Below are 27978 nucleotides of genomic sequence, written 5' to 3'. Positions count from 1 at the left end.
TATTTTCCAGGCAGTGGTGTGTGTGTGTAGCATAAATAGATCTTTATTTAAGCGTACAGTGACCGAAGTTTCCACTCGGTGGCTGCTGCAGTGGGTGTCTTGTTCTGTTCCCACGTTGCTGTCTGTTTCTAGGAAGACCCTCTTTTGTATGTGTAGCTTTTAAATGCATGAATTTGTAAGACGTCACTCTCAGATGAGCATCGCATCAGATCACCACAACCTCTACAACCAGCCCAACCTGCAGGACCTGCTTTGTTGTCTTTCTGCCAGTGACCAAATTCCTCAGACATAACGTACACACTGAGGAATGCAAAAATATGCGGTTACGTAGGTCCATTTTTCCTGCACCAGAGCTTAAGGACTGATGCTCAAATGTCAGATGCTATCTCATATGTCTATTTTAACCCAGTTCTTGTAACTCAAGCAACAACAACTCTTTGCTATATCAATTTAAAAGCATCAACTGTGCCATATTTCTGATTTCCTTTTTGTTTGTGGATCTTAATATCTATTCATACTGTTTCTGTTTAGCTATCTGACCATGCAGATATGTAACTGTGTGTTTGTGTGCCTGCAGATGGACTTGGAGCCAGAGGGCAAAGTCTTCATCCATATTACACTCACTGGATCCTTCACTGATGGTAAGGCTGCTCCTGTAGATTCAAATTGCCGACTAGTGTTTGTCCTCATGCCGAAATGTCACCTTCACACTTCCCCTGTTCTGTTTCTTTTTCACACTATCTTTAACAGCAGCGCCAGTGCCAGCTATTCATGTCAACTGAGTTAGTCACTGTACTGTCATTTCTAGTTTGTGAAACACCGCCTGCTGTTTTGAATAATAATCATCTGTGAGCTATTGAATACCCAAAGTGTAGCTGTGTAACAAAAGAGGCTTTCAGAATAGGTGTGTGTGCATGTTTGTGTGTGACCTGAGTATGTGTCAGGTATGCTCGGCCTTTGTGATGAGAGGAAGGTTTGCTTTCTTCAGACGTCAGAAGACATGAACACTTTGCCTAGATAATATGATCTTTTAACCGATGACATGGAGCTATTTAAATTAGACAAGTGGGAAGTGACCTTGCACGTCTTCTGAAGCAGAAGTTTGGTACGCTAGTGACTAACTGGCATCCATTAAGTTCCCCTTTTTTACCTGCTGCTGTCATGCTTCATTGCCTGCCAAACCTCATGAAGCACTGAAGTTTCATTTACATATGAAAAACATGCAGCTCGTCGCCAGAAGAAGATGTTGGCATTGTATGTTTCTACAGACCACGAATGTTTTGTATGTATCATGTCAACATTTCTAAAGTGACAAAGTATAATAGCTGGTCTTGTCATCTGGAGGCAGAGGGGATGGAGAGACACCTGTCAAGCTGCAGACCACTGTTCAAAACCAACAAACAACAAACTGGATGTATTTTAGCAACAGTGCGTCACTGTTTTACCAGCAGCTTTTTAAGTACCGAACGTGGGTGTTTTTAGTGACTAGAAGCTGTTTTTCCAGTGGTATTTTAGGCACCGAAACACAAAAACGTTTTTTTTTAATAGAATAGTAGTTTTTGTGCCTAAACCTAACCACACGTTAACCCCAGTGTTTGTTGAAATGTAACAGAACATTTTCCAGTTTCAGTTTCAGCGTATTTGCTACAAAATAATGTAGAAACACCACATATCCATGGTTTGCAGAAATTAAAATGAATTAATTAATGGTGGGTGTTTTTTTTTCTTTTTCTTTTTCTTACTTTATTTTGCTTAATATATTTATTCCTGTGTCTCTTTTCCTTTCGCCCGTTCCACTTGTTCTAACTTATTCCCCCTTTACCATTTCATCAACACAAACACACACATTCACACACACGCACATACACACCAAAAAATGCCATTCAACACCCTCAACATGCATTTTACCAAACTGCCTGAATGTTTGTCTGTTGCGTCACCTGTCTTTTCTCCCACAGCATAGTCACTGTGATGTCTTTCAAAAGAAAAAAAAAGAAATGCACAATGCCAACATTTTTGCTGGTGACTGGGTTGATGACAAATGCATCAAATATTGCAGTTTTTGCAGATACTCTCCCACGGTTTTAAACTAGCAAAACATCTTCACAGATTCATCTTTTCCTTTTTTAAATATTGGCTGTTTTTTGTTTTATTTTATATAATTTATGTAAAAAGACTGGGCCTGTTTAACTCGTCTGACGCCAACAAACGATTCACTGAGATCCAAGAATACGTGGAATAAATGTATTAATGAAAAGGAATCAACTTCTTATAATGTGCACAAACTTGGAATTAAGATGGTCACAATGAACAAAGATAAGTGCGGTCAACAGAAAATATGGCAACCCACTCACCAAAAACCCAACCCACACATGTGAAGATGAGATGCTCATATAGATTGTGAGTGTCACCACGTATACCCATGTGACCAGACTCTCCCAGTAACCACAATCACAAAATAGTAATAAATAATAATATCCCAAAACACTAACCAAAATAACATATAAAAATACAAAATATAAACCATCTCAAAACGTTTTAATCCACGGCTCCTACAATTTATATATATATATAATGTTTCATGTGATCCATCATTAACAGCTTAAACAAAGGTAGTCCCAGTGTTTTACCTTAATTTTAGATTTCACCTGCATTTTCCAAACTTTTAAAAGCTCCTGGCGCACTGCCCTGAAACATTTTTCTTCTATGTACCTCTCTTGCTCTCTGCAGAGTCCACTGGAATGTTTGTTTTCCTGAAAAGCACCATACTGTCACAATACTACCAGCAAACATCACATTACTCACCAAACTTTGGACATAAGCTCAGCCTTTTTATATGGATATTTTCAGTGTGTACAACAGCATCAGTTACATGACTTAAAAGGTCACTATTGCTGAAATACACATGACGCATGACCTCAGAGTTTCACATTATCTGTGTGCTGGTCAGCCTCAGGGAGGTTGTGACAGACCGCAAACAACACTGAGCAACGAGAGACAGCTGCTCTCTTATGCTTACTTATTGCCAGTGAATGCACCATTCTGGCCATTTTTCAGGCAACAATCAGGCTGGGTTATTATCTGATATTAATATATATCATCATATTAAATTGTGTGCAACATAAGAAATACATTTTTGAAATAATGTTAGCTGCAATAAACTGCTCCACTTCCAAAGGTTACATCAGACCAAAGTCTTTGCTCATGTGAAACAAAAATTTAAATGACTCAGTTACTTTACATTAAAATGTCCTCACAGCTTATTTGGAAATCTGACTTTGCAAAATCATATCACAGTATTGTCACATCATCACAAAACAATTCCACTAAATGTTGATAAATAATATGTTATTATTAAATTAAATTAAATTAAATTTAAATTAAATTAAAAATTAAATAAATTAAATTAAATTAAATTAAATAAATTAAATTAAATTAAATTAAATTAAATTAAAATTATTACTGGGTCTCAGTTAGTATGCACTTTAAACTCCATTTTCATGGAGACAGATGTTATAGGAAAACAAAACCAAAACAGAAATCCATCTGTCCTTCTGAAGGTGTTTATCCGATATCTTGACCTTTTACAGAGAAAAATGAAGTAGTTAGGCTTGTGCATATATACTTTGATACAGGAGCGCTCTGTGATGAATGTAAAGCCCCCTGTTCACACTTCTGCCACAAATATATCTGTTGTTTGCAGGAGAATTGCGGGGGCTCAGCCAGCAGGTTTCTGTAAAGCATGTGTGGTTTTCATCTCACAAATAGCTCCGTATTTACCTCGAGTTAGAACACATAGAGTCGCACCGTGCAGATGTGCACAAAGGTATAAAGATATGCACATAATTTTACGCAATACAAAGTTACAGTCGGGGTCGGTTGATATGAAGAAAAAGTAAACTGAGGATGTTCTTTTGTCAGTGATATCATGATATTGGTTTGGCTGGTAACATCAAGTCAGCGGGGCATTGTTGCAGCTGGCATTGAAAATATTTAAACACCACTGGACTGGTACAAAATAGTTAGTTGATTAATTGATTGATCGATTGAATGCAAATTCACCAACAATTTCCATCATTATTTTGTGGTTTAAGTCATTAATCAAACAAGCATGCTAAACATTTGCTTGTTTCAGTTTCTAAAATGTGAAAAGCTTCTGCTTCTGTTCATTAAATTCTGGGCAAAGTGTATGAAAATTGAAAATTTTTCATGACTAACTTACATTTTATTTACCAAACAGTTCATCAATTGGTAATTCAGACAGTAAAGTAGTTTTTCTGGATTCACAATATTTAAACCTGCGATTTACAGCCAGCTGCAATCACAACACTGACATATTATCGCCGTTTAAGTTAGATATAGTATGAAACAGATGGTAGTTTTCATTTGGAGCACCACGCCAGTGTCTGCAGGAAATATCTAGCACTTCATTTAGTGTACAGTGGGTCTTTAGTGGGGGTTTTTTTGGCTGACAACAGCTGCTTGCTGTGGCAGCTAAAGCTAATGATAAGAGTGAACCAAAACAGTAAAGATTTAGGTCACAAAACCAAAACATAGAGCTGAAAGGTGTTATAGAGCTCTGTAGAGATGATAATTCTTGTGGGTTTGACAGTATGAGTGACCTCTTTCTTATGCAAGTAGTCCACCGTTAATATAGAAATATTCATTATAGCTGCTTTAGTGCAACAGTTATCCATGTAACTAGGATTCAGTGTATGCTTTTTTGACTTACTGTCAGCAGCACTTGTTGCACTCCTTCAATTTCAACACATTTTATTTATTTATTTACGTATTGTTTCTGTCAGATGATGCCATAGTGAATAAGAAGACCTACAAGCAGTTTACAAGGAAGCGACAGGGGGCTGTGAAACGGAGGATCCACCAAGTCAACGGACACAAGTTCATGTCCACTTTTCTCCGTCAACCCACCTTCTGTTTCCACTGCAAAGAGTTTATCTGGTAAGAATGTTGAGCAAGGACGAATCACCACTACCCGCACATGTCTGTGTACACTGCTGGATCTGATTGTTTCTCTGTCTCTTACTATAGGGGTGTGTTTGGAAAACAGGGTTACCAGTGCCAAGGTGAGCAGACTTTATGTTCTCTTTCTGCCACAGTGACTTGAACATACAAACACGGGTTTGCCAGTTTGACATTGAGCGGTTGTTTTTTTTCCCAGTCTGCACCTGCGTGGTTCACAAACGATGCCACCAGCAGGTCGTCACTGTGTGTCCACGCATGAAGAAGCCAGCAAAGGACCAGGTGAGAACAGAGTGACCGTCACATAACACACAACACTTCCTCTACACAGGGTCATTGTGCGGTCACAACAGCAGGATTTCTGGTAACTGTATATCATCAGTTGAGTAACAAATAAGGGTGTCACAGTTCTCCAAATTCATGATTCAGTTTGTTTTAACTTTAAGGTCCCGATTTGATTCAGTTTTTTTTTTCTCAAAGATAGTTTTATTGAACTTTTTCACAAATGTATGGTACAGTTGTTAAGTGTTGACAGGAAGTTTGTAAAATACACAATCAACTCATAGGTCGAGAGAGATAATCCTGTCCATGCCCAGTAGGGAGAAAATAAAAACACAACACAAAACAAAAAGAACTTATCTAACCCACCCACCCCACCCATGATTTCCAAGCCAGACTTTTACATAAGAGACTAAACAGGACAAATAGACCAATTGTACTTCATTCCTGGAGTGATACAGGTAACAGCTGGAAGTTGGGTTTCAATCTAAGAGGGTAAAAAAATAAATAAAGTAAAATAAAATAAAATAAAGAAATAAATATAAATTATGAACCCATGCATGGGCCAAAGGGAGGCATCAGAGAGAGGACCGATTTATACACTTGGCATTGCTGACGTAAAAACAGAGAACAAATTGTGAGTAAAGGATCCAATCCCTAGCTAGTTTGAAGGTTATGAAAGTATTCCAGAAAAGGTCCCCACACTTTTTGAAACTTATCTTTGGAGTTACAAATTGAGTAATGTATTTTTTCAAGATTTAAACAAGACATAACATCTCTCAACCACTGAGCGTGGGTGGGCGGGACAGCATCTTTCCACCTCAGCAATATTGCACGTCTGGCCAATAGAGAGGTCAAAGACAGAGTTCGGCGTTTGGCTGGGGTCAGGCGCACATCTGTGTCACCTGTGGTGCCAAAAAGAGCAATCAGAGGGTCGGGTTCCATGTCCAAGCCGACAATTAAGGATAAAGTTTGGAAGACTTCCCTCCAGTATTTCTCCAAGCTAGGACATGTCCAAAACATGTGGATAAGTGAAGCCTCCTCTCTCTTACATTTGTCGCAACAGGGATCTACATCTGGGTAATAGCGAGACAATTTCGATTTGGATATGTGGGTCCTGTGTACAACTTTGAACTGCAACAAGCAGTGACGGGCACAAAGAGAAGTTGAGTTAACCAACTTAAAAATGGTGTCCCACATGTCCTCAGACAAGGTTAGATTCAGATCTTGCTCCCATGCGATTTTAATGTTGTTGAGTGGGGCCTGCCTTATGCCCAGCAGCTTATTGTAGATAATGGAGATCGAACCCTTGTGTGATGGTTGTAAATTGAGAAGTGCATCAGCAATGTTCATATCAGGTGTCTGAGGGAAGTTTGGTATCTGACAGTGGAGAAAGTGTCTTATTTGTAGATACCTAAAAAAGTGAGACTTAGGGAGACTAAACTCTTCGGTCAGTTGCTCGAACGATACAAAACTATTATCCGTGAAGAGATCCCTGAAGCGCTCAATACCCAGTCTCCGCCATTCCTGAAATGTAGGGTCCGGTAAGGAGGGTTGGAAAAGATGGTTGGCGGAAATGGGACTTGAGAGGCAAAAATCGAGGAAGCCAAAGTGTCTCTGGAAATGAGCCCACACTCTCAACCTCTCCAGACAGCTGGATTGTCTATGAGTTTATTTGGTGGGAGAAAAAGTGGAGATCCAAGAAGTGCTGGAATGGAAAAGTTTTTAGCATTGATTCAGTTTTTGATTTAGATTTTTTTATTTCAGCACTTAAGGCTAGGCCATTTTTAAGTTTTGGTTTGTAAAGATCAACAGATAATAGGTTTTATTCCATTATAGATGTCATTTATGTCATGCCATGATATATTTTGCCATATTGTTTTTTTGGTACCACACAAAGGCCAGATGGTCAAATTTAAGTAATTTATTTAAAATGGAATAACAATAATTTATTTCACCAGTCAATTAAACAAACTACATAAAAAGCATAAAAAGAAGAGCCACAATCATCATCAACTGCTAGCCCATGGGCCACATACAGCCCACCAAAGCTTCCAATCCTGCCCATGGAGAATAAATTAATTCAGAAAAAGTGAGGAGGAAAAAAATGCGTTCCAATATTTAGGGTTTCTAACATTTTTTCCTATATTAAAGCAACAATTTAAACAATAGAGATGGAAATATGTTTATGATGAATGATTTACCAAACCCATTTTTTGTGTGTTCAACTACCGGATCCTAAAGAAGTCGTAGATCCATCTGTCAGCTTATTATCAGTAGCAGTGATGCATCAAAAAGTGACAAAGCTGCATTCCAAGAAAGTTATTAATAGCCTAACATACAGAAACATGTGTGTGCAATAGTCCACCTTTCACCATCTCTTTCCCTCTCGCTGTCATTCCCTCCCTCAAACTCACACACATGCGGCGCGGCGCTTAGTTCCAGTCATCTCAGTGGAGTGGACATAGTCAAAGGGACCAACTCATAGTTGTCAATTAATGTTTAGTTTATTTCACATGCTCTTGTTTAATATTTTGTTTTAATGTAACAATATTCATTCATTCATTCATCTTCTAACTGCTTCATCCTCTTGAGGGTCACGGGGGGGCTGGAGCCTATCCCAGCTGACACCGGGCGAGAGGCAGGGTACACCCTGGACAGGTCGCCAGACTATCGCAGGGCTGACACATAGAGACAGACAACCATTCACGCTCACATTCACACCTATGGACAATTTAGAGTTATCAATTAACCTAGTCCCCAATCTGCATGTCTTTGGACTGTGGGAGGAAGCCGGAGTGCCCGGAGAGAACTCACGCTGACACAGGGAGAACATGCAAACTCCGCACAGAAGGGCTCCCACGCCCGGGATCGAGCCGGCAACCCTCTTGCTGTGAGGCGAGAGTGCTAACCACCACACCACTGTGCCGCCCCTGTAACAATATTATTAAAATAATTTTATTGTATTTTTAAAAATGTTGTATAATTTTGAAAGTCTGGCCCTTGGACAAATGTAGTTGATGACCCCTGCACTGGATGGCTGAAGAGTACTTTACAACAGCAGCTTGAGTTTCCACACCTGTTAGAAAAACCCAGATCCTTAATGAGGACAAAGAGTTGCCTGTGTTAATGTTGTTTTCCCAGTCAAATCTGCTTGTTTGTGGAGCCTGCAAATATGCCCTGCCATATTTGTCATGTTGCCCGAGGTAGCATAACCTGTAGTTTTTCTGTCAACAACACTTTTGTCATTTACATAACTCAGAGGGAAGGGAAGATGTTGCCACACCGCTGACTTCAGGGAAACAGGAGGATTTTCCAGTCCTGTTGTTTTTCCGTCATCTCCTACTTTGGCAGCGGCCATGGTGTCTGGAAACGTGCAGCCGCAGGCTAAGAGAAAATACATACTGGGAGAATCATTGACTCTGCTTTTGATTTTGATGATTAAAATTAAAGGCTCATTATGATCGATTTTTGATTTAGTATGAAAATCGTGAAACCCGCAGTAACATATGAAACAGTGTGTCAGAGGGTTTCAAGCAGTGAAGTTGTTGCTGTTATTTTTCACCGCTGAAGCAGTTTGTGTGTAGTACAGGATGTGCAAAATATAGCAGACCTGTTACAGCCCCCTCCTACACACACACACACACACACACACCCCCCCCACACATCTGATTGACACCTGCAGTGATCAGCAGTATGCACAGGTTCCTGTTTCTGTGTTGAGCTGGTCACTGAGCCAGAACACTGTACTTTTCCACACATGCTTGTTGTAGCATTTTTGTATGTTTCTTTAAATACACGTTTTAGCATTTGAACATGCCATTTTTGCACTGTCTTACAATATTTCGCTGAGTGTCAGAAGTTTCTCTTCCTTTGGGAAATTCAGACAGAAGCAAGTGCAGCAATAAACTGAAAGAAGGTCCAGCTATGACAAAAATAGGAACTAAGTCTACGTGGCAATGTAAGGTTATTTAGAATATGTACACGTGTGGTTGACGATACTGTTGCAACACAGTGGTTAGTTCACACTATGTCTTCTCTCCGCAGCCCATAACCCAAGGCTTCAGCATCAACGTGCCTCACATGTTCAACATCCACAACTACAAGTCGCCCACTTTCTGTGACCACTGTGGCTCCCTGCTGTGGGGAATAGTCCGGCAGGGGCTGCACTGTAAAAGTAAGACCTGCGTCGTCATTTGTGTCTCAGAATCACGATCTCAAATGTCCTCATTTGGCTTTGTATTGAGTGCTTCTGTCTGTGTGGTTTCTCTTCTTCAGTCTGCAAAATGAACGTTCACATCCGCTGCAGAAGCAACGTCGCTCCCAACTGTGGGGTCAACAGTGTGGAACTGGCCAATACGCTTGCAGCGATGGGTCTGCAGGCTGGAGGACTCGCTAAACGCAACTCAGTGGTACAAAGGCTACGTTTTTTGAGATTGAGTCAAATCATTGTTCAGTTCCCATGAAATCCAAATAGACATTTAAGTTTTTTTTGTTTTTGTTTTTGTTTTTTTTTTTTAATCGCATATGTCTTGCACTGATCATCACCAGTATCTGGCCAACAGTAACAAAAAAGTAGTTTTTTACGTGTTCATTTTAGACTTTGTCATTTCCTGGAAAAACATAAAAACAATGTTGATGACTTACCCTGCATTTGGGGGTGGACACTAACGTTATGTCTTGGAAAAGCATGACTGAATAATAATATAGACACAAGCCTACCGTGGCTCAAACATGTTTGGCCTCACTCCAAAAACGACTTCATCGTAGTTGTCTACTTTCTCCATTTTGTCCCTGTCCGATTTGTCGGTAAAATCCACAGTCATGGACAGTAATGGTGGCGAGAGAGAGCAGGCTGTCCTCATGGCTGTCTTAATGTTGAACAAGTAGCTACTGTTAATCTGAATTTTGGGGGTGTTCTAAACACACACTCACAATGGCCAATCAATATCTGCAAAAAGTCCCTCTCTAGCTTTCTGTTTGTACCGGAAACATGTAAATATGTGGGATCAAGTAGCATCCGGCTATTTGTTTAATGGGAACTTTAAATGTGGCTTAAACAATTAGGCTGAACTGAGTGCCGTTTTATTTATTTATTTTATTTTTTCACTGACAGGCCAAAAGTGCAGGTGAGATGAGGACGCCCTCTGAAAGGAAGGGGAGTACGGCCACTCAGCAGGAGACCCCTCGGCTGGGCATCTCAGACTTCACGTTTCTTCAAGTCCTCGGCAAGGGCAGTTTTGGCAAGGTGGGAATGAAGAGAGAGGATAATGAGAAATGCTCTGTGTTATGAGGTGACGACACACAGTAGATGAACAATGAGAAAGACTAGAAAGTGGGAAGCTGGTCGAATTAATTCAGGAATGTTTTCAAAAGATTTTGTAACAAAGTATATCATTTAGCATTTCCAATACTTGAATACATCTACAGTATGTGAATGGATATGCCTCATCTGTTCTGATGGGATTTGTATCAAGGTGGTACTGAATTTAAACTCAGTACATTGTGTCTGCAGGTGATGCTGGCGAGACTAAATGGCAAAGATCGGGTTTTCGCGGTCAAGGTGTTGAAGAAGGACATCATTTTGCAAGACGATGATGTGGAGTGTACCATGACAGAAAAGAGGGTGCTGTCACTGGCCCGCTGTCACCCCTACCTCACACAGCTGTACTGCTGTTTCCAGACGCCGGTCAGTACAGATACACACGTGCACTTTTACAATTCAGTAAGCTTTTATTGTGAAGACAATCAGAGCATTTTTGCAATTCAACAGAGGTAACAAACACCTCATTCTACCCTCAGTCGCAAAAGCTTTCAATTCACTGCTCCATCTATGCCCAACCCTCACTTATGGTCATGAGCTCTGGGTAGTGACTGAAAGAATGAGACTGCAAATACAACTGGCCTTAGAGATAGGGTAAGGAGCTCTGACATCCGAAGGGAGCTCGGAGTAGAGTGGCTGCTTCCTCGCATTGAAAGGTGTCAGTTTAGGTGGTTTGGGCATCTGATCAGGATGCTTCCTGGGCGCCTCCTGTTAGAGGTGTTTCAGGCACGTCCCACTGGTAGGAGGCCCTGGGGCAGACCCAGAAAACATTGGTGGGATTACATATCTCGTCTGACCTGGGAACACCTTGGGGTCTCCCAGGATGAGCTGGAAAGCATTGCTGGGGAGAGGGACGTCTGGGGTGCTTTGCTCAGCCTGCTGCCTCCTGCGACCTGGCCCCAGATAAGCGGATGGATGGATAACAAACACCTTCTCCCTTGCCTTCCTTGAAAAGTGTTTTCGGATCAAATTTGGTATAAATAAGTGTTGATATTTGAGAAGATCACTGTGCATTCAAAAAGTGGAAAACTCAAAACACCCTGTATGCTGTATTTGGATCGTTCGTGGATGTAAAGATCTCTGTTGCCCTCCCATCCTGAATTGCTTAAGATGAGGCAGTAGTATGCAGTATTTCTTTCTTTCAGGTATTTTGATTGTATTTAATCGCGCACAGGCACTTTGCAAAGATTGTATTGATACTGATCTTGTTTGAATACCTTGTATGCCTGTTTATATATACTTTACATGTTAGTAAATAGCGTGGCATTCATTTGTGTGATTGTTAATGTATTACTCCACACACTGTGTTCGGTCCATTAATCTGGATCTGCACATATTGCTTTACTTTCCTCTTAGTACACAATGGCCAAGGGCTGGTTTGTTTGCTCATCACACAAATGGTACAGTTAGATGTACTGTAGTGGATACAGTTAGTGTGTGGTGTGGATTTAGGATACAATGTTGTCATGCGCACATTGGTCAGCAGGTGGCGGCAGTTTCCCAGTGTTGTGCCTGAGAGGGTGTTGGGAGTGACTGAGGCTCAGATGGTAGAGCTGATCTTCCCAGCACAGACAGGAAACTCCTAATCTGCTTTCATCGTTTGAACCGCGCTGACCTACTTAACCTCGGATCAAAATAGAGCAGCACAAAGTGAAGGCTTGTCTCAATGACACTGCTCCCGTGATCCATTCAAGCCCACACAAGACCTCAGAATAGCCTTTGTTCCACCACTAAACCTTACCCTCACTTTTTTAGGTGTCTTGTCGCGCTTTTCCTGAACAGGTCGTGAAAGCATCCAAGATTGTTTTGAAGCGTTTCTACAAACAAAAGTGTGAAATTTAAGCAAGTGGGTATGGAAAGCGTGGGAGAAGCGATGAGTACGGGGGATGTGTTGCTTCTGTGTTGAGGGGGAGATGATGTTTCTCTGGAAAATTATCCTTCAGCACAGCACTTTATCATTAGCTGCTCATCTTAACCATTAAAAAGCAAATTGAATCTAATGACGCAACGCCAGGCATCAAACTCATCAAGTTCACGCAGGTTTGGAGAATGTCTTGCAAAAGAAACCAGTATAAATAAACTCTGGAAATCCCAGAGGCAGCCATTCATAGGCTGTGAATTCAAATTGACCACTGTAGGAAATGGCATCTTCTGCGGTTACCTTAATGCTCAAGTAGTACTGTGGAATTCAACTGACGTAAAACAGTGAACCAGGTTTTTTTGAGATGAAATGCTTCTTGCACCTTGGAGCTCAAATGTCAGTGTGACTAGCATCTTAAAATTTTACAACGCTATAAGACTCAATAGAGAGTACAATCAAGAAACTGCTCTAGTGTGAATTTTAAGATTCCCTTTACAGCCTCACAGCTACACGGCACACAGAGTTCAGCCTGATTTACTTGTGCAGCACATTATTATTATTAAAGATTATAAATCTCAGGGAAAATACTCAGCCACTCTAAGCCACAGAATGGTTAAACGGAGTCAGCTGTAGCTGAACGTTGTGATCACTTCAGGAAGCTTTATGAGCAGATCTCTGCATCATGCTCTCCTACAGTGATATTTTTTTCCCCCTCCAGGGTCTGATTTTCTAGATCACATATCGCCCACAGCCTTTAATGAGAGAGGAAGATTTATGGCTTTGATCAGTTGCCCCGCTGACTCTCAGCTTCAATGAGTTGTGCAGGAATCCATTAAACAGACGTGAAATTGATGAGAAGCAGACATGTATCATCCTTGAAGCAATCTCAGCATGTCCATAGTCATTGGTTCTTGGACTGTATAATAACATGGGAACCTTGTGTGGTTTGTGTGCACATGTATAAATGTCATTCCCTTTGCTTCCTTTGGCAGGACCGTCTCTTCTTTGTGATGGAGTTTGTGAATGGTGGCGATCTTATGTTCCACATCCAGAAGTCCAGGAAGTTCGAGGAGCCCAGAGCACGGTTCTACACAGCAGAGATAACCTCCGCTCTCATGTTCCTGCACACCAAAGGCATCATCTACAGGTCTGAATCAGGGAGCACGATTTAATGGGCTTTGCTGTGCTAAATACAGTAGAACATATGTGTGCACAGAAAGCTCCCAAAAGCTTTATGTTATAGTCTACTGCAGTAATTCTACATCTTAACTAGATATTTTACCTTGTGTTGAGTCCTAAAATGAAGAATGTAATAATATAATATTGAGATTTCATATTCTTTACACTGCAAGAACCACTGTCTCGTAGTTTTAGCACTTCAGAAAATTCATGAAAATAAGGAAAGTGCAGTGTCATTATATGGAATAGTATAATCAGGGTTATTGGCTTGGGTTTGCAGTCTACAGATGAGATGAGATGGCGTTAACCCCTAGGACAAGTGACTCTGTTAGTTACAGGTATTTATCAGCTCCAGCTTCAATTGGCTCTATATAACACTCAGGTGAACGCGCTAATTTTTACAACCCTTTTTGGCATGATGGAATGACGCACTGTCACAAAATACTGTCCGTTTTCTTCCAAGCAGTGCTCCAACATCGTTGTGTACCGAATTTGACAATGAGACTGAATAATTAAGAGATATAAAAAAGAAGTAACCATTGTAACATTTTCACTGGCCTTCATGCTGCTTTCTACTGTTCACTAACCTGCTTTCACATGAGATGAGATGAGATGAGATGAGATGAGACAGACTTTATTAATCCCACAACAGTTAGTTCACTCGTTACAGCAGCTCAAGAGACACAAGTAAGGGGATAAAGTGACATCAAACAAGATAAAGACATGAGTAAAAAAATAAAATAATACAAAAGCTATATACACCTTTCACTAAGACAGGTAATGAACGTCCATGATGGGATTGAAATATACAAATATTAATGCACAGTAAGTATGAAACACTATTGCAAAAGAAGGAAAAGTGCATAGGAACTTTGCACAGTAAAATTATAAAGAATATGTATAGGGACTGATATAAAAAGAAAAACCTCATGGCATGAAAAATATTCTTTTTATTATCAAACAAAAGTGAATAAAACTCATGATACTGTGATTTGTCCTCTGCTGCATCAATTTTGCCCATTTGTTTAATCTGTCTTTGATGACTTGTACTCCTTTTAAGATGGATGTGTCAACTGTGTTTATTCAGCCATCATTCTTTCACTTCCCATTTCAGTTGAAACATCAGTGCAGTTTCTGAAGCCATCAGTCATACACTGAGTTTGCCCCTGTGGTTTCATCTCAGCCTTCTCTCAAACTGTCGTTATTCTTCAGTGATTTTTTTTCCCATTCATGTTCTCCAAGCAGGTCTTGGAGCACAGTGTGCTGCAGCCAACTTGAGCTGTGCAGTTTGAAGCCCATTATCACCTGTATTTTCTTTAAGGCCCATACCTTATTGTAGCAAGCACAGTGTAATGACAGACTGCCACAGAGTGTACGCTGGCAGCATAGTCACAGTTTTAATTTTATCTTAACCACACTTTTAACGATATAACTTAATCTTTAGAGGTTTTTTTGGACTAATTTTTTATACCAACTTAAGCATTTGATGCAAATTCAGTTTTTACATCGCTCACATAGTACTTTGATCATTGTGCAAAGTTTTCAGCTGCCGTAACATCTGTCCAGGTTTAAGATGAGTAAAAAGAGAAGAAGAAAAACATGTAAGTAAGAAATAGAGTGAACTTACAAATATAAAAGTGAGATATGGATTTCAGAGCTCCCTTACTGCATTAACAAACTCATTGCAGGACTCCACCTCTTTATGAATTTTGGTCTTTGCAACCTCAATGCATATGTGATTTATTCCATCTCAAACAGTTCCCATAAGTTTTTAATCCAGATGTTGTATGTTGGAGGTTCAGGATTCAATCATCTGATTGTGATACATTTAATCGCAGCCCCTGAGAGGATTTGTAATAGATACATTTTCGCCCTCCCCTCAAACCCTTCAGGGATATTTGGGGATATTTTTGATGGAATACTGCTCTCAGGGCATTGAATGCATCCTTCCAAAAGTTCCTTAATTTGGGGCAGGACCAGAAAGCATGAATGTGGTTTCCAGTTTGTGGGCCACATTTTCTCCAACACTTGTCTGACTTGGATGCAGCCTACTTAGCTGTTACTTGTGCAGTCTGGAAATATCGTGTTAATACTTTCCATTTAAACTCCTGCCAGATGTTGGAATTTGTGCCTCAGTACAAATTTCCCTCCAGGTGTCATGTGATATGTCTGAACTCATTTCGATCTCCCATTTAATGATTATGTTTTTGTATGGTAATCAATTTTCTGCTCATATTCCTGCATCAGATACTTGAGTATGTTCTTTGAGACCTCTGGGTTGTTGTTGCGGGAAGTAGAATGGCAGAGCAGTGGGCTTCCTGCCAGTGTGTGATGGTCAGGAAGGGGGCATCATGTGAGCGAAATCCTGAGTTATATTTGGTGGTCCAAGTATTCTGTGTCAGCCTGCGCCACATAGCATGACTGTTAGCTGAAGAGGCCTCACGTCAGTAGCATGCTACAACTAAAATAACAAGCTGCTCGCACATCAGGCCAGTGTCAGAAGAGCAGAGCTCATGCTGCCTCCTTAAAATAACACTGCAGCCTCAGTTACTGTGTTGTGTAACATGCACAACTTATGTGGCTCAGCTAGATGTATTTCTCTACATATATTTCCTTTAGCGTGTTTCCTGTTACTGTTCTCCTCAAAAAGAAGTTTCAAGATGTTTTTAAAAAAATGCCGTAGTTATTCAGTTAACATACATCTAGACTTTAAACAGTCTGAACCCAGGCTGGCGTTGGAGAGTCCGTGGGGGGTGAACACAGTGTCATGAACAGCTGCTAAATGTCATGCAATCCAGTACAGACGCCCTGCGGTAAATGCCATCATTGTGAACAAAGTTGTTCTTGGGACTGTACTAGAGAGGCGTAGTCTTGTAGTGTCAAATATTTTGTCCCTACCACAGTGCTAGAAAGCAAACCATATAAGGAGGGAACAAAATTTAAAATAATTTCATCCAAACTCTTATTTTAAGAGCACTTTAATGCATCGTGTGTAACAAGACACGGCTTAATCGTGACCTCAATGGAATATTTTACACAAAAAAAATGACCATTTGTTTACCAAAAACTCCACCTGTGTTACCGTGAATTCATAAAGAAAACATTAATTGTTTCACATGCCTCCACAGTGAACGAAGAATCCAAAAATGGCGAAAGTTCTTGGTGAATTGAAGTAAAAGGGGGCAGCGTTTAACAACAGCAAAACTATATCAAAACACCCGTTCTCTCACACGGTCTCTCACACAACTCGTGCAGTATAGTCTCATTTATCCAGTTGTATGCTCAGTACTTCAGCTCAGTTCCTTTTTATTGACCTTATAAATGAATACAACAAAATCCACTGCACACAATGCAAGTATAAAAATTGAATATTACCGGCTGTGTGATTTCAGTGCGGCGTTCAGTGTAATAATGGCTTTGGGGTATCAACTGTTCAGCAGTCTGCTGGTGCATGTTTTAATTGTCCGATAACGTCTGCCTGAGGGCAGGAGGTCAAACAGATGGCGGGCAGGGTGAGATGAGTCCTTCAGGATGTTTGTTGTTTCCTGGAGGCAGCAGGAGGTAAAAATGTCTTCTAGGTCAGGTAGGCGTGTGTGTAGGTTATTTTCTGAGCAGCTTTTATCTCACTCTGCGGGGCAGCTGCAGAGCTGCTGCTGTACCACACCAGGATGCCAAAAGTCAGGACACTTTCCACAGAGCAGTGAAGGAAGGACAGCAGCAGAGGTTGCGACAGGATGATCTTCCTGAAAGCTCTCAGGAAGTGTAATCGTTGCACTTCCTCAAACACATGCATTGTTGCTCAAGCACATACGAGTAGTGCGCATGGGCAAGTGTGTTTGCCTGAACTCTGCTCATGTATTCCATTAAGTTGCCCAGGCGTGCTGCATTTATGTGTTTTCATATATTATTCTTTTAGTGAGAATGCATGTGTTTGGGAAGCACTGAAGATGCGACTGGATAAATGAGACTTGGATTATCCTGCATGAGTTGTGTGAGACTCTGTAAATAGATGTTGTTAATCGCGGCCCCCATGTACTTCAATTCATCAAGAACTTTTTCAGTTTTAATTTCTTTGCTCACTGTTGAAGCAGGCGAGGAATTTTAACAAATTCAAGGCGACATGGGGTGAGTAAATGATAAACAAATGATCATTTTGAGGGGAAGGTATTCCCTGAGAGCATAGATTATTTGCGTTCAGTATTTGCATAGATTTCAAAAGTGGTAGTTTGTCCAGATGCACTCATACCCTCTTACCACCGTCAGAGAAAAAAAAACAGCCTCTCAGTATGTGCGTCATAGTGTTAATCAGCACTTCCTCTTCTCTTATTTGGAAATTTTCATATTAGTGCAACTCTATCTCTTACCCAGTTAGATGTGTCTTGCAATGGGATAAAGTTTCCTTACATCAAAGCTGCAGACGTATAGTGTTAAAGTAGCTACCACACTGTCTGACTGAGCCGTTTCAAAGTCTGGCTTGTCTTTCCAGTGTGTTGAGGTGGGCGGATGAAGGAGTGCAGGAGCACTAGTGCAGTGGGTTATTTGCATAGTGATGTGCGATCCTGTGGAGCTCAGTGATGAGAGTACATAGTAAAACTGCCAGGGTTAGAGAGTCATTTCTCAGTGAGCACATTTATACTAGAATATATACAGCAATAATACTGTAAAGTGCTTTGGAGCAGGAGAATGTTTGTGAAATAGCAGAAGTGGGCGTATATCACACACACCCTCTTTAACATGAAACTATTTACTGGCATCCAGTTTTGTTATTCTTGTTGTATAAAGCTCTAACATATCCTAAACTGTGTACTGTACGGCTGAGTGGTCGTGATGTGTAAGCATCAGCGTTGATCCCTTTTGGCCTGTTTTTGAGGCTGCGAGGGACAGTCGCCATGAATATCTGAGTCACGGTTACACAATCGGCTTACGTTAGCGAGAGAAGAGCAATCCAGATTAATCCAACCAAACTCGTGTTGCTTGACCAACAGTCTGCCTGTCTCTTTTTCATTCAGGATTTGTGTTCCTGTTTTTATCATCACTCAGGATCCTTTTTGCGTTTTCAGCAGGGAGGAACAGGAAATAAAAAAATGTAAAAAATCAGTTCCCTTTTAAGTTGTGTGCATCACCCAAAAGCTGTCATTTATCATCAGTCAGCCTGCAATATTAAAAAGTATCTTCTATTCAGCCTCAGTTGGTCTCTGTGAAATGACCTTGATTCAAAGTTGGGTCACCTGATTACAGAGTACAGCTCAACTCCAGAGCCCACGCTCAGAGAGTTTAATCTCTCTGTCAGATGACAAAACACCAGTTGACATGAACACAGAGGAAGAGATCTTATCTATCACTTGGTTAGAGAGGTTTTCACATGCACAGACAGCACAGGGGAAGATACCTCCACTGATATTACAATACATTTCCTTTCAGTACAGTTGGTATTAAGACATGATGTTATTGCTTTCTGTGGAGCCTTTGTTTATTTTTATTTTTTTTAATTTTTATTTTCTATACTTTATTAATCCCCCTGAAGGAAAAATTCAATTTTTCACTCTGTTGTCATTAACACACTGGTCCAAAATACACACACATGCATAAACAGGACCTATACATGTACAAAGTGGAGAGATGTCAGAGTGAGGGGGCTGCCTTGGTCAGGCGCCCCGAGCGGTTGGGGTTTTTTTTGGTGCCTTATTATTTATTATTTGAGTCATTTTTATGCCACGACGCTCATTCATTTTGTTTAACGACACAGAACACTATGAAATTGTTTTCAGTCGAATGACCTTGGTAATATAAGAAAATATGATAATGTGTTAATTAATCTCAGTGGTTAAATTAAAGTCAGTGTTATTGATATACCCACAAAATCATAAATCATGCATTTGCTTAAGAGGAAACAACCCACATCTATAACCCAAAAATGGACGTCCTAACTGAAACTTATCTCATGTTAGGATGTTAGATACCTTGACATGTTTCGGCGGAAACTTCTGCCTTCCTCAGAAGCCGATATTAGGGTGGTGTGACCATCCTGTCAAAAACGGACTGGACGGTCACGCCACTTGCTGTCCATCCACCGCCTCTCCAGGACGCTGCTCCAGGTGTGGGAGAGCATGTATGCCCCCTCACCCCTGTTCATTGTCCCTGGGCCCTGCTTCCTTATTTCAGTAGCCTCCCTGATCCAGCACCGGTATTTGTTGTCCTCGGTGTGTCTGACTCTGGCCTTGTCCCAGTCCATAAGATGATTTTCCCTTCCCTTGATCTTGTTTGTCTTATTTTTGTCTCCGAAAGACGAAAATAAGACAAACAAGATCAATAAAAGAAAAGGCACAACAAGAAACCTACAAATCAGCCATCACAGATGACTGCAAAAGGGAAAATCATCTTATGGACTGGGACAAGGCCAGAGTATGTAACATCCTAACATGTCTGAGATAAAAGAACAACTAAAGTCATTATCAGAAACTAAAGACATAATGAACACCATTGAACTATTGATTGTATGCTGTTGGATTGGTTCAAACTGGGAATGAATAATGTTAGCATCAGTTGATTTAGGAAACAAAGGGAAATTAATTGATGGGTCGCACACTTTTTCAATAAAACACTTGGGCTTTGGGGAAGGAATCAAGTATTTTCAAGTCAAAGGGCTCAAGTCCAAGTCAAGTCACAAGTCACTGTTAAAAACCAAGTAGAGTTGAAAGTCTTTTCTCATTTTTTTCCAAGTTGAGTCTAAAGTCATCAAATTTGGGACTGGAGTCTGATTCAAGTCCAGTTCATGTGACCCGTGTGTCCACCTCCAGTACACGTGATCATGTCTGATATACTATTTTTAAAGAATCTGTTCCACAAAAAGAACAGCAGCTCAGGTTTTGCTTCTCCTGGATTCAGAATAATGACATCAGAGCACTTTACCCTTCTTGCCAAACTGAAGGCCTTTGCACACTGAGTCTCTATTTTCCATGTGCATTTTTGAAATCCTCCATCCAACAAAAATAGTTTCCAGCGGTGCAGCAGAGGGTATACGGGGTAAACCCACCTCTTTTTCTGGCTGTGTACAGTACACCCACCTATCGGCAAAAAAGGCTCTGGAATTTATAGGAGAATTCATACACTTCCCCCTCTGTAGCCTGCCCATCTGCCCAGTCACCTGCCACTACACCACTGATTGTAATGCACAGAACCCTTGCACACTGAGTCTGATGCATTCTATTTTTCTATTTTGCTATTTGCAATATGAGACAAAGTGAAAAGACACATTTGCTGTCTTTTCTCTTCTCTCCACTGGAGGCACCTCCCTGACTGTCACCACTCTCTGTCTGTGTCTTTGGCACCACTGGAAGCTGAAGGGGCTGACCTGTCCTCCTTCTCTGTCTCCACTCTGTCGCTCTCTGTCTGTGTGCGGTCCCCCATCCTCTTCCTCCTCATCGTTGTCTTCCTATTACTAGGTATTATTATACCTCTCTCCTGTATGCCACATTGTCTTCACTGTTTCTTGGTCGTAAGTTTGAAAGCCAGTGTGCAAACGTGACTGACACAGCGTAAGGTCGTATTTATTTTTAACCTTGCAACAGTTTTGGACAGAAAATACAGACATGGCGTGCAATGTCCGTAAGTGACCATCTGACTGCTCCTGGCTGCCATTTAAAGGTTGAAGAGTTCTCTGTCAGCGTCTCCTGCCACCACAGATATTTCCAATGTCCTCAGAAGACCTTCTTTTTTGTCTGGCCACAAATTTCTACCTCTGTTTGATATAATTAGAAACAACACCAACTGGGTGCGACTGGATGCCGAGAACAAACTTGCAGCTGTTGGCATCATTGATAACCTTCCAGCCTCTGTTATTTTCCATTTATGTCTGCTGGATAACAACACCCCAAAACTAATATTCTGTGTCTGTGTTTGTCTTGTCTTTCAGAGATCTAAAACTGGACAATGTCCTTCTGGACAAAGACGGTCACTGTAAGCTGGCGGACTTTGGCATGTGCAAAGAGGGCATATTTGAAGGCGTGGCCACGGGAACTTTCTGTGGGACCCCGGATTACATTGCCCCTGAGGTCAGTTTCTGCACTTGTGCTGAATAAACACACTGTAACTTTATACACATACAGCTCAAGACCCAAAACTACAAATAATCTCAGACTTCTGGATCCTTTTTCCACATCTGTGACGCAGGACATTTTTAGGTACCTTGCTGCTGTCTTATATATTCCAGTTTTTTAACCAACAGATTTCAGCAAAAAATAAATTCAGACACACTTGGCTTCCTGCAGCCCCGGTCTTCTGAGTTCGTATGATGCAGTTCCCAGTCCCGTCCTCTCTCCATCACACCACCTCACTATAAACAAACACTGTGGTCACTGCCCGGCACTCCAAACGCCCTCCTGACTTACTGGAAGGCAGCATACCCATGAGGTCAAGCTTGTGAAGGGTTCTGTTGACTTGACAGGCCCTGATCCCCTCATCAGAATGTGCCTTTACAGACGTACTTGGTTTTCATAATGAGGGATTAAGATGGTCTGTGTCTTCATGTTTGAGAGATTTTTCTCTGACCAAGACTGTGTGTCTGGATTTATGAAAGGCCTCTTTGGTTTCCCCTCACACTTGCTCCTCAGTGTAGCCTCACAAATCCAACACGTCTACTAACTGAACCCAGTGGAGTGGTTTTAAGCTCGCTGTAGCGCTCTCTGTGCGTCTGTGATGATTAAATTTAATAGTGTGCTGCGACATGTTTCCACAGATCCTGCAGGAGATGCTGTATGGGCCCTCTGTTGATTGGTGGGCTCTCGGGGTGCTGCTGTACGAGATGCTGTCGGGACACGCCCCCTTCGAGGCCGAAAACGAAGACGACCTCTTTGAATCCATCCTCAATGAAGAGATTGTTTATGCGTCTTGGCTCAGCGCTGAAGCAGTGAATATACTCAAAGCTGTGAGTGTGCATCTTTTTAAGTGGTTCATAAACTCTAAAAACTGCACCATGGGTACAGCTGGATGAACGCCAGGTGTTGCCGTAGACATTTACCCTCAGATTGCCTCAGTTGGACTTTTTTTCTCATTACACAATAGCAGGAAACGTCAGAAGCTGCCTAACTAATGACAGAGAAAATCAATGTCTCGCTGGACTTGTGACCAGCGTTGTTGAGAAAAGCCAATAAGTTGGGATCATTTACTAAATTCCCAGCATTCCTGGAGAGTGTAGCAGAGCCTGCTGGTGGTATCTTTAGGATCAAAACCTTTCATCTAGTTGTCTCTGATCAGGGTGTGTTATTTATTGTCCTTCAGACTGACTGACACTCTCTGACTGCAGAGTGACTGGCAGCCCTGTGGAATTCTGCAAGCCAGCTGTTTGGCCCGGCTCGGCTCTCTTACATAACTATATTAAGGCATGGTCCACTGCCCAGCTACAGCACACAGGCTATAAATACGACGACGACCCCTCCTCCCTCCCCCCTCCTCCCTCCACTCCTGCCCTCTTTGCACCCTGTTCTCCCCTTATCCTTGTTGTTATTCCAACATGCTTGAGGAAGCACAGGGCCGATCTCCTCTGGTGATTTGTGTCCCTGCTGCCAGTGTCACACGTTATGTAAAGATGCTTGTCAGTGTGAGAGGATTTGAGCGCTACTGCACTATTTATACTGACGGCTGATCCGTTGCAGGGATCTCCTCGTTACTTTGAGCAAGTTCACTTTCAGTTGAGTTTTTTGAGAATAATTACGTTTTTAATAATAACTGATGTTTGTTTCAGTGGTTTGTGTAAAGATGCTCTAGAACAGGGGGGCGTGGATTATCAGATGACGCTATTAATCAGGGCTGTGACAAAATTACTTTCATTGTTGCTTTTTAATTAATTAATCATTTAATCTGTGCAATATCAGACCATTACAGTTTCAAGAGCCCAAGGAAGGTGTCCTCAAATTCTTTTGTCCAACAAACAGTTCGATTTACACTGCTATAAAACACCACCACCACAGTACAGGAGCCAGGGTTCCCACAGTCATGAAATTCCTGGAGTAGCTATGAAATAAAACCATTTTCCAGGCCTGGAGATGGTTTGGAATTAACGTCTGTTTTATAAAACTTCTGAATATATATTGTTTTGGCTGTTTTTTTTTTTTTAAATGTGTTTATAAAAATCCAATTATATGTCTAACGTTCCGTGACATACATTCCTTGTATAACTAAATTCAAATCTAGTGCTGCACTGTGTCACCGTCAAAGTGTTACTAGCATCACCTGATACACATTGGCGTGTGCAGCTAGTTGGTGGCAGGAATGTCTAATGCAGTGGTTCCCAACTGGTGGGTCGCAGCCAAACAGAGGGTCACAGGCACAGCAAGTGACAGGCAAACGTGTCAAGTTTGTTTAAAAAAAAAAAAAACATTTTTTATTTTTCCAGCACAGAGCTTTTATTTTGAAGTGCCTTTTTCTGCTTTAGAGTGAGTATTTAACTAGGACCTCCAACTAATGACTCAGGAGAAATCTGGACCCGTGGCTGGACAAGTTGGGAACCACTGGTCTAATAAGCAAGTTAAGTTTGCAGGCACTATTGCCTGGGAAATATGAACAACAAGTTTAGACATTGATAACATAGGGGAAGCACCTCTGGTCGGCCATGCTAAAGGGAAAAAGCATTGAGAAAACCAAAAGGTTGCTCAACAGACTGTCAGCGTTGGCACATATTTCACGCCTGCTATAGCCATGCCAGATATCGTTAATACTTACTGTATGTGAAGACACAAAGGCATTGCTTGTATTGCATGCTACATGTTTTGCTACAATGCCTTTCTTAGGGCATGACTCACTGGAGTAAGAGCCTCATTATGGCATTGTACAAGCTCTATAGGCCTACCTATTTTAAACTATTTAAAAAATGATGGAAATGGGGTAAAATATTATGGAAAAGTTCACTGGTAAATGTGTGGGAGCCCTGATATTTTTGCTGTTATAGCAAAGGGATTCATTTATTCAATCAAAATTGTTAATTTTTTAAATTTTCTGCCAGCTGACGACTTGAATAATCGACTTGAAGTTTCAGCTCCAGTATTAATTTCTGATTGCTTTGTGTCTTTCTGCTGCCATGGGGGAGTGGGAACTTTAATGTAGTAATGCTGACATGGCAGTTTTGGTGGTGAGGATGGCACAGCTGACGTGTAGCCATGGAAAAAATGATGGCATCAGATTCAGTGCAGAAGTTTTTCTCAAGGTTTGTGGTTTGTAAATGTCTGGACTCCTTGAACCCTGCTGTGGGTCTGTCTAACTCAAACATATGTCTAATTCAAGGACCACACTAGTATACTGATGTGGGCTTTTTTAAAGCTTTGGCTAATTAACTGCAAAGCTCATCATCAGAATCATACCTGCAGCTGCAGATCCCTGCATGCAACTGCATAAAAACGCATTAAACTGTAATGGTTCTCTCCCGAAAAAGATGTCTTGATATAAACAGGGTTGTGTTGTTGATGTAGGATTCAAGTCTCTGCAAGCTGATTTTATGGTGCTCTTGCATCGCTTGAGAACAAAAGCTGCCTGCAAGTATTTGCATGCTTCATAAAATGTGTGTGAGTGAGGCATGTGAGTGTGTTACAGGACTAAACCACACAAAACCAGCAGTAGGCTGTTTTTGGTTCATCCTCTCCTCTATCTTTTCATCTCCCCTGTTGTGCCGTTCTTCATCTGCATTGACTTCTCTCTAATCTCCTTTCTCTGTCTCTGGGAACTTTGTTTTGCTGAGGCAGGTGGTGTTGTTTAGGCCTCTGGTACTTAATAGTGTTTGGAGCCAATATAGCAAGATGTATTGATCTTTTCCAATGACTTCGGGTCAATCTGGCCTCTGTCACTGTGGAGACGGAGGTCCGTTAGTTTGTTGTGGCCTCGTCTGAATGTCACCGCCTGCCCTTAGGTGTGCACACACTCCTCAGCCAAAAGAGAGAGCTGTCCAAAACACATTTGTTTTTTCAGTTTTCTCCCAGAGGCGAGTTAAAATAAAGTTTTTCAATTTTGAGTTTGTTTTGTTTGGCTCTCTCCCTCTGGCCTCCAACCACCCACGACTACTTTGGTGGCAGAGACACAGTTGGGAGTCCAACAGGTTCTATTGTTTTATTGTGTTCAACACCAGGAAGTTGAGACACCGTAGCTGCACTTGATCGAACTTAGGTGAACTCTTCAACTTTAGCATTGTGGGAGGCGCCAGATACAATCCAGGGTGTGTGTGTGTGTGTGTGTGTGTGTGTGTGTGTGTGTGTGTGTGTGTGTGTGTGTGTGTTAGGAGGCGGGGAGTGACTGGATGTCACCCTGGCTCATATCCAGTTTGGCATTACTCCCAAAACTTACTGGTCTGATCTAGTTCACATGTGTCACATTTTCCTCACATTGTATAGCTCATCAATAATCTGCTAAAATTCACTGATTTCCCTTTGATACTACTTTGATGTTGTTGTTGTTCTGTGTTCTTCATAATTTACTGATTTTCAAAAGTGTCTTATTTAGTCTGTGAACTCATCCATCTTTTTGTTGTCACAGTTCTTGACCAAAAACCCGGGTCGACGTCTGGGCTGCGTGGCCTCAGATGGTGGAGAGAGCGCTGTGACCAGCCACCCCTTCTTCATTGGCATCGATTGGGAGAAGCTGAATCGTAGAGAAATAGAGCCGCCCTTCAAGCCCAGGATCGTAAGTCACATGAATTAATTTATGATGGCATGATAAAGTGTGTGATAATGACAATTAAGACTCTGCAGACATTACGTAGTGTATGACTTTGTCTTACCTTGTCTCTGTGACTGAGGTTTTTGCTAAAATGTTGCTGCCTCTGATTTGCTCTTTATTACTCCCCTCCAGAAAACACCAGAGGACGTCAACAACTTTGACCCAGATTTTACTCAGGAAGAGCCCACCCTCACTCCCATCGAAGACCCTCTGATCCCTTCCATCAACCAGGAAGAGTTTCGTAACTTCTCCTTCACCTCGCCTGAACTGCTGGAGAGCTAAGGGTCTCCTCATTGGTCCACTAGTCATCCTGCACTCTGACTCGTCTCGGTGTCTGTGGCTTTGTCTATGACAGTTCCCAGCTGTACATACAGTATGATGCTGCCACATTCCCCAGAGACATGAGGGTGCAAAGTGCCGAGAAGTCACGCTTCAAAAGATCCAGGGATGAACCTGATGAACTCTTAAGCACTCCTGTAATTCCCCCAAAAAGTGGCACGTGATCAGCTTTTGAAATGACATTTAATTTTGATTGCGTGACGGCTCGATTTGGACACCTTCGTGCAAGTGTCTGTGTGGAAGTTGTGTATTTTGATATGTGTTGTAAAATGTTTTAACGAAAGTGCCCAACCTCAGAATTCTAGTGTACATTTTGCTCTGAATGAGTTCTAGTTAAATGAAAAAGCACTTTTTGGAGCGCAAGGGCATGGTCTGTGTTTCATTTTTGCCCTGGCGCTGTCCAGAGACAACAAGAAATCCAGAGTCACTTTTAACCAGCCTGCCAGAGATTCCCAGAAAAATTGAGCTGCCAGTTAAAATCCTGGAAGGACTGAGTGAGCAGATGAAATAGTTTCTCAATGATGTGACCCCGCTGTGGAAAAAAGCAAACACTCACAGACTGACAAACACTGCATACATGATAGCCGAATCCCTACACTTTCAGAATAAAGGATAAAACTTCTTTATTTTTCAACCTGAACCCTATTTTCTGATGTTTTTATGTCAGAGGGACTAATGGGAACAACAGTTTTTTTGAAATTGGTCCAGTATTGAGCGCAGCAGCTGCAAAACGGGCTACAATGTAATCCTTTGAAACATGTTGGCACCATAATTTCACGTCCACTAAAAATGCTTGTTTTTGCCACAGACATGCTCAGATTGTTATTTTAAGTGTCTGAAAATGTTATGGAAAGGACCCTACAGAGAAAATTAATATTTTTCTTTGTCTCTTGTTGATTCGGTCTGTTTGTTGTTGTCCTCCTGCAGCAACTCAACTTGTGAGATGACCCTGTCAGTGGCAAGAACAAGCACCTTTAGTGGACGTATATTGACAGTGTGCTGTTGTCCTGAAGGATTACATTGTAGTCTGTTTCGTAGCTGCCAGCTGCAAGTGCAGGACCATTTTAGAAAACTGTTCCTATAGTCACATTGACACAAAAAACCCACAGGGAAACAGGATCCAGGTTGAAAAATACAGAAGTGTCTCTGTAAATGAGGCTTGAAAAGCAGCTGTGCAGCTTTTTTCAGGGCATTACAAAAAGTTAAATAATGTTAAACATTACATTAGGTGAAGTTCTTGACTGAATGTAAATTTTGAAAGGATAATTTGTCTAACTAGCTGCAGTCATTTTCAGACAATAAATGATGCATGTTTGACCCA

General features: G+C 41.3%; 1 protein-coding gene across 1 annotated transcript in view; it reads left to right on the top strand.

Moving 5' to 3' along the window:
* prkcha (protein kinase C, eta, a) overlaps positions 1-27978 on the top strand; it is a 36967-nt gene extending 8989 nt beyond the window's left edge. Inside the window, exons 2-14 of the mRNA XM_049595811.1 lie at positions 578-641; positions 4806-4959; positions 5050-5084; positions 5180-5262; positions 9307-9436; positions 9538-9671; positions 10376-10507; positions 10775-10948; positions 13436-13590; positions 21535-21673; positions 22357-22545; positions 26136-26282; positions 26451-27978. Of these exons, the coding sequence (XP_049451768.1) occupies positions 578-641; positions 4806-4959; positions 5050-5084; positions 5180-5262; positions 9307-9436; positions 9538-9671; positions 10376-10507; positions 10775-10948; positions 13436-13590; positions 21535-21673; positions 22357-22545; positions 26136-26282; positions 26451-26600 (1686 nt within the window). The 3' untranslated portion in view covers positions 26601-27978. The remainder of the gene's footprint in view (positions 1-577; positions 642-4805; positions 4960-5049; positions 5085-5179; positions 5263-9306; positions 9437-9537; positions 9672-10375; positions 10508-10774; positions 10949-13435; positions 13591-21534; positions 21674-22356; positions 22546-26135; positions 26283-26450) is intronic.

Source organism: Epinephelus fuscoguttatus, linkage group LG14 (assembly GCF_011397635.1).
Source record: "Epinephelus fuscoguttatus linkage group LG14, E.fuscoguttatus.final_Chr_v1".
In the NCBI taxonomy this organism is placed as follows: domain Eukaryota; kingdom Metazoa; phylum Chordata; class Actinopteri; order Perciformes; family Serranidae; genus Epinephelus; species Epinephelus fuscoguttatus.
This window is presented reverse-complemented; position numbering and strand designations above follow the sequence as displayed.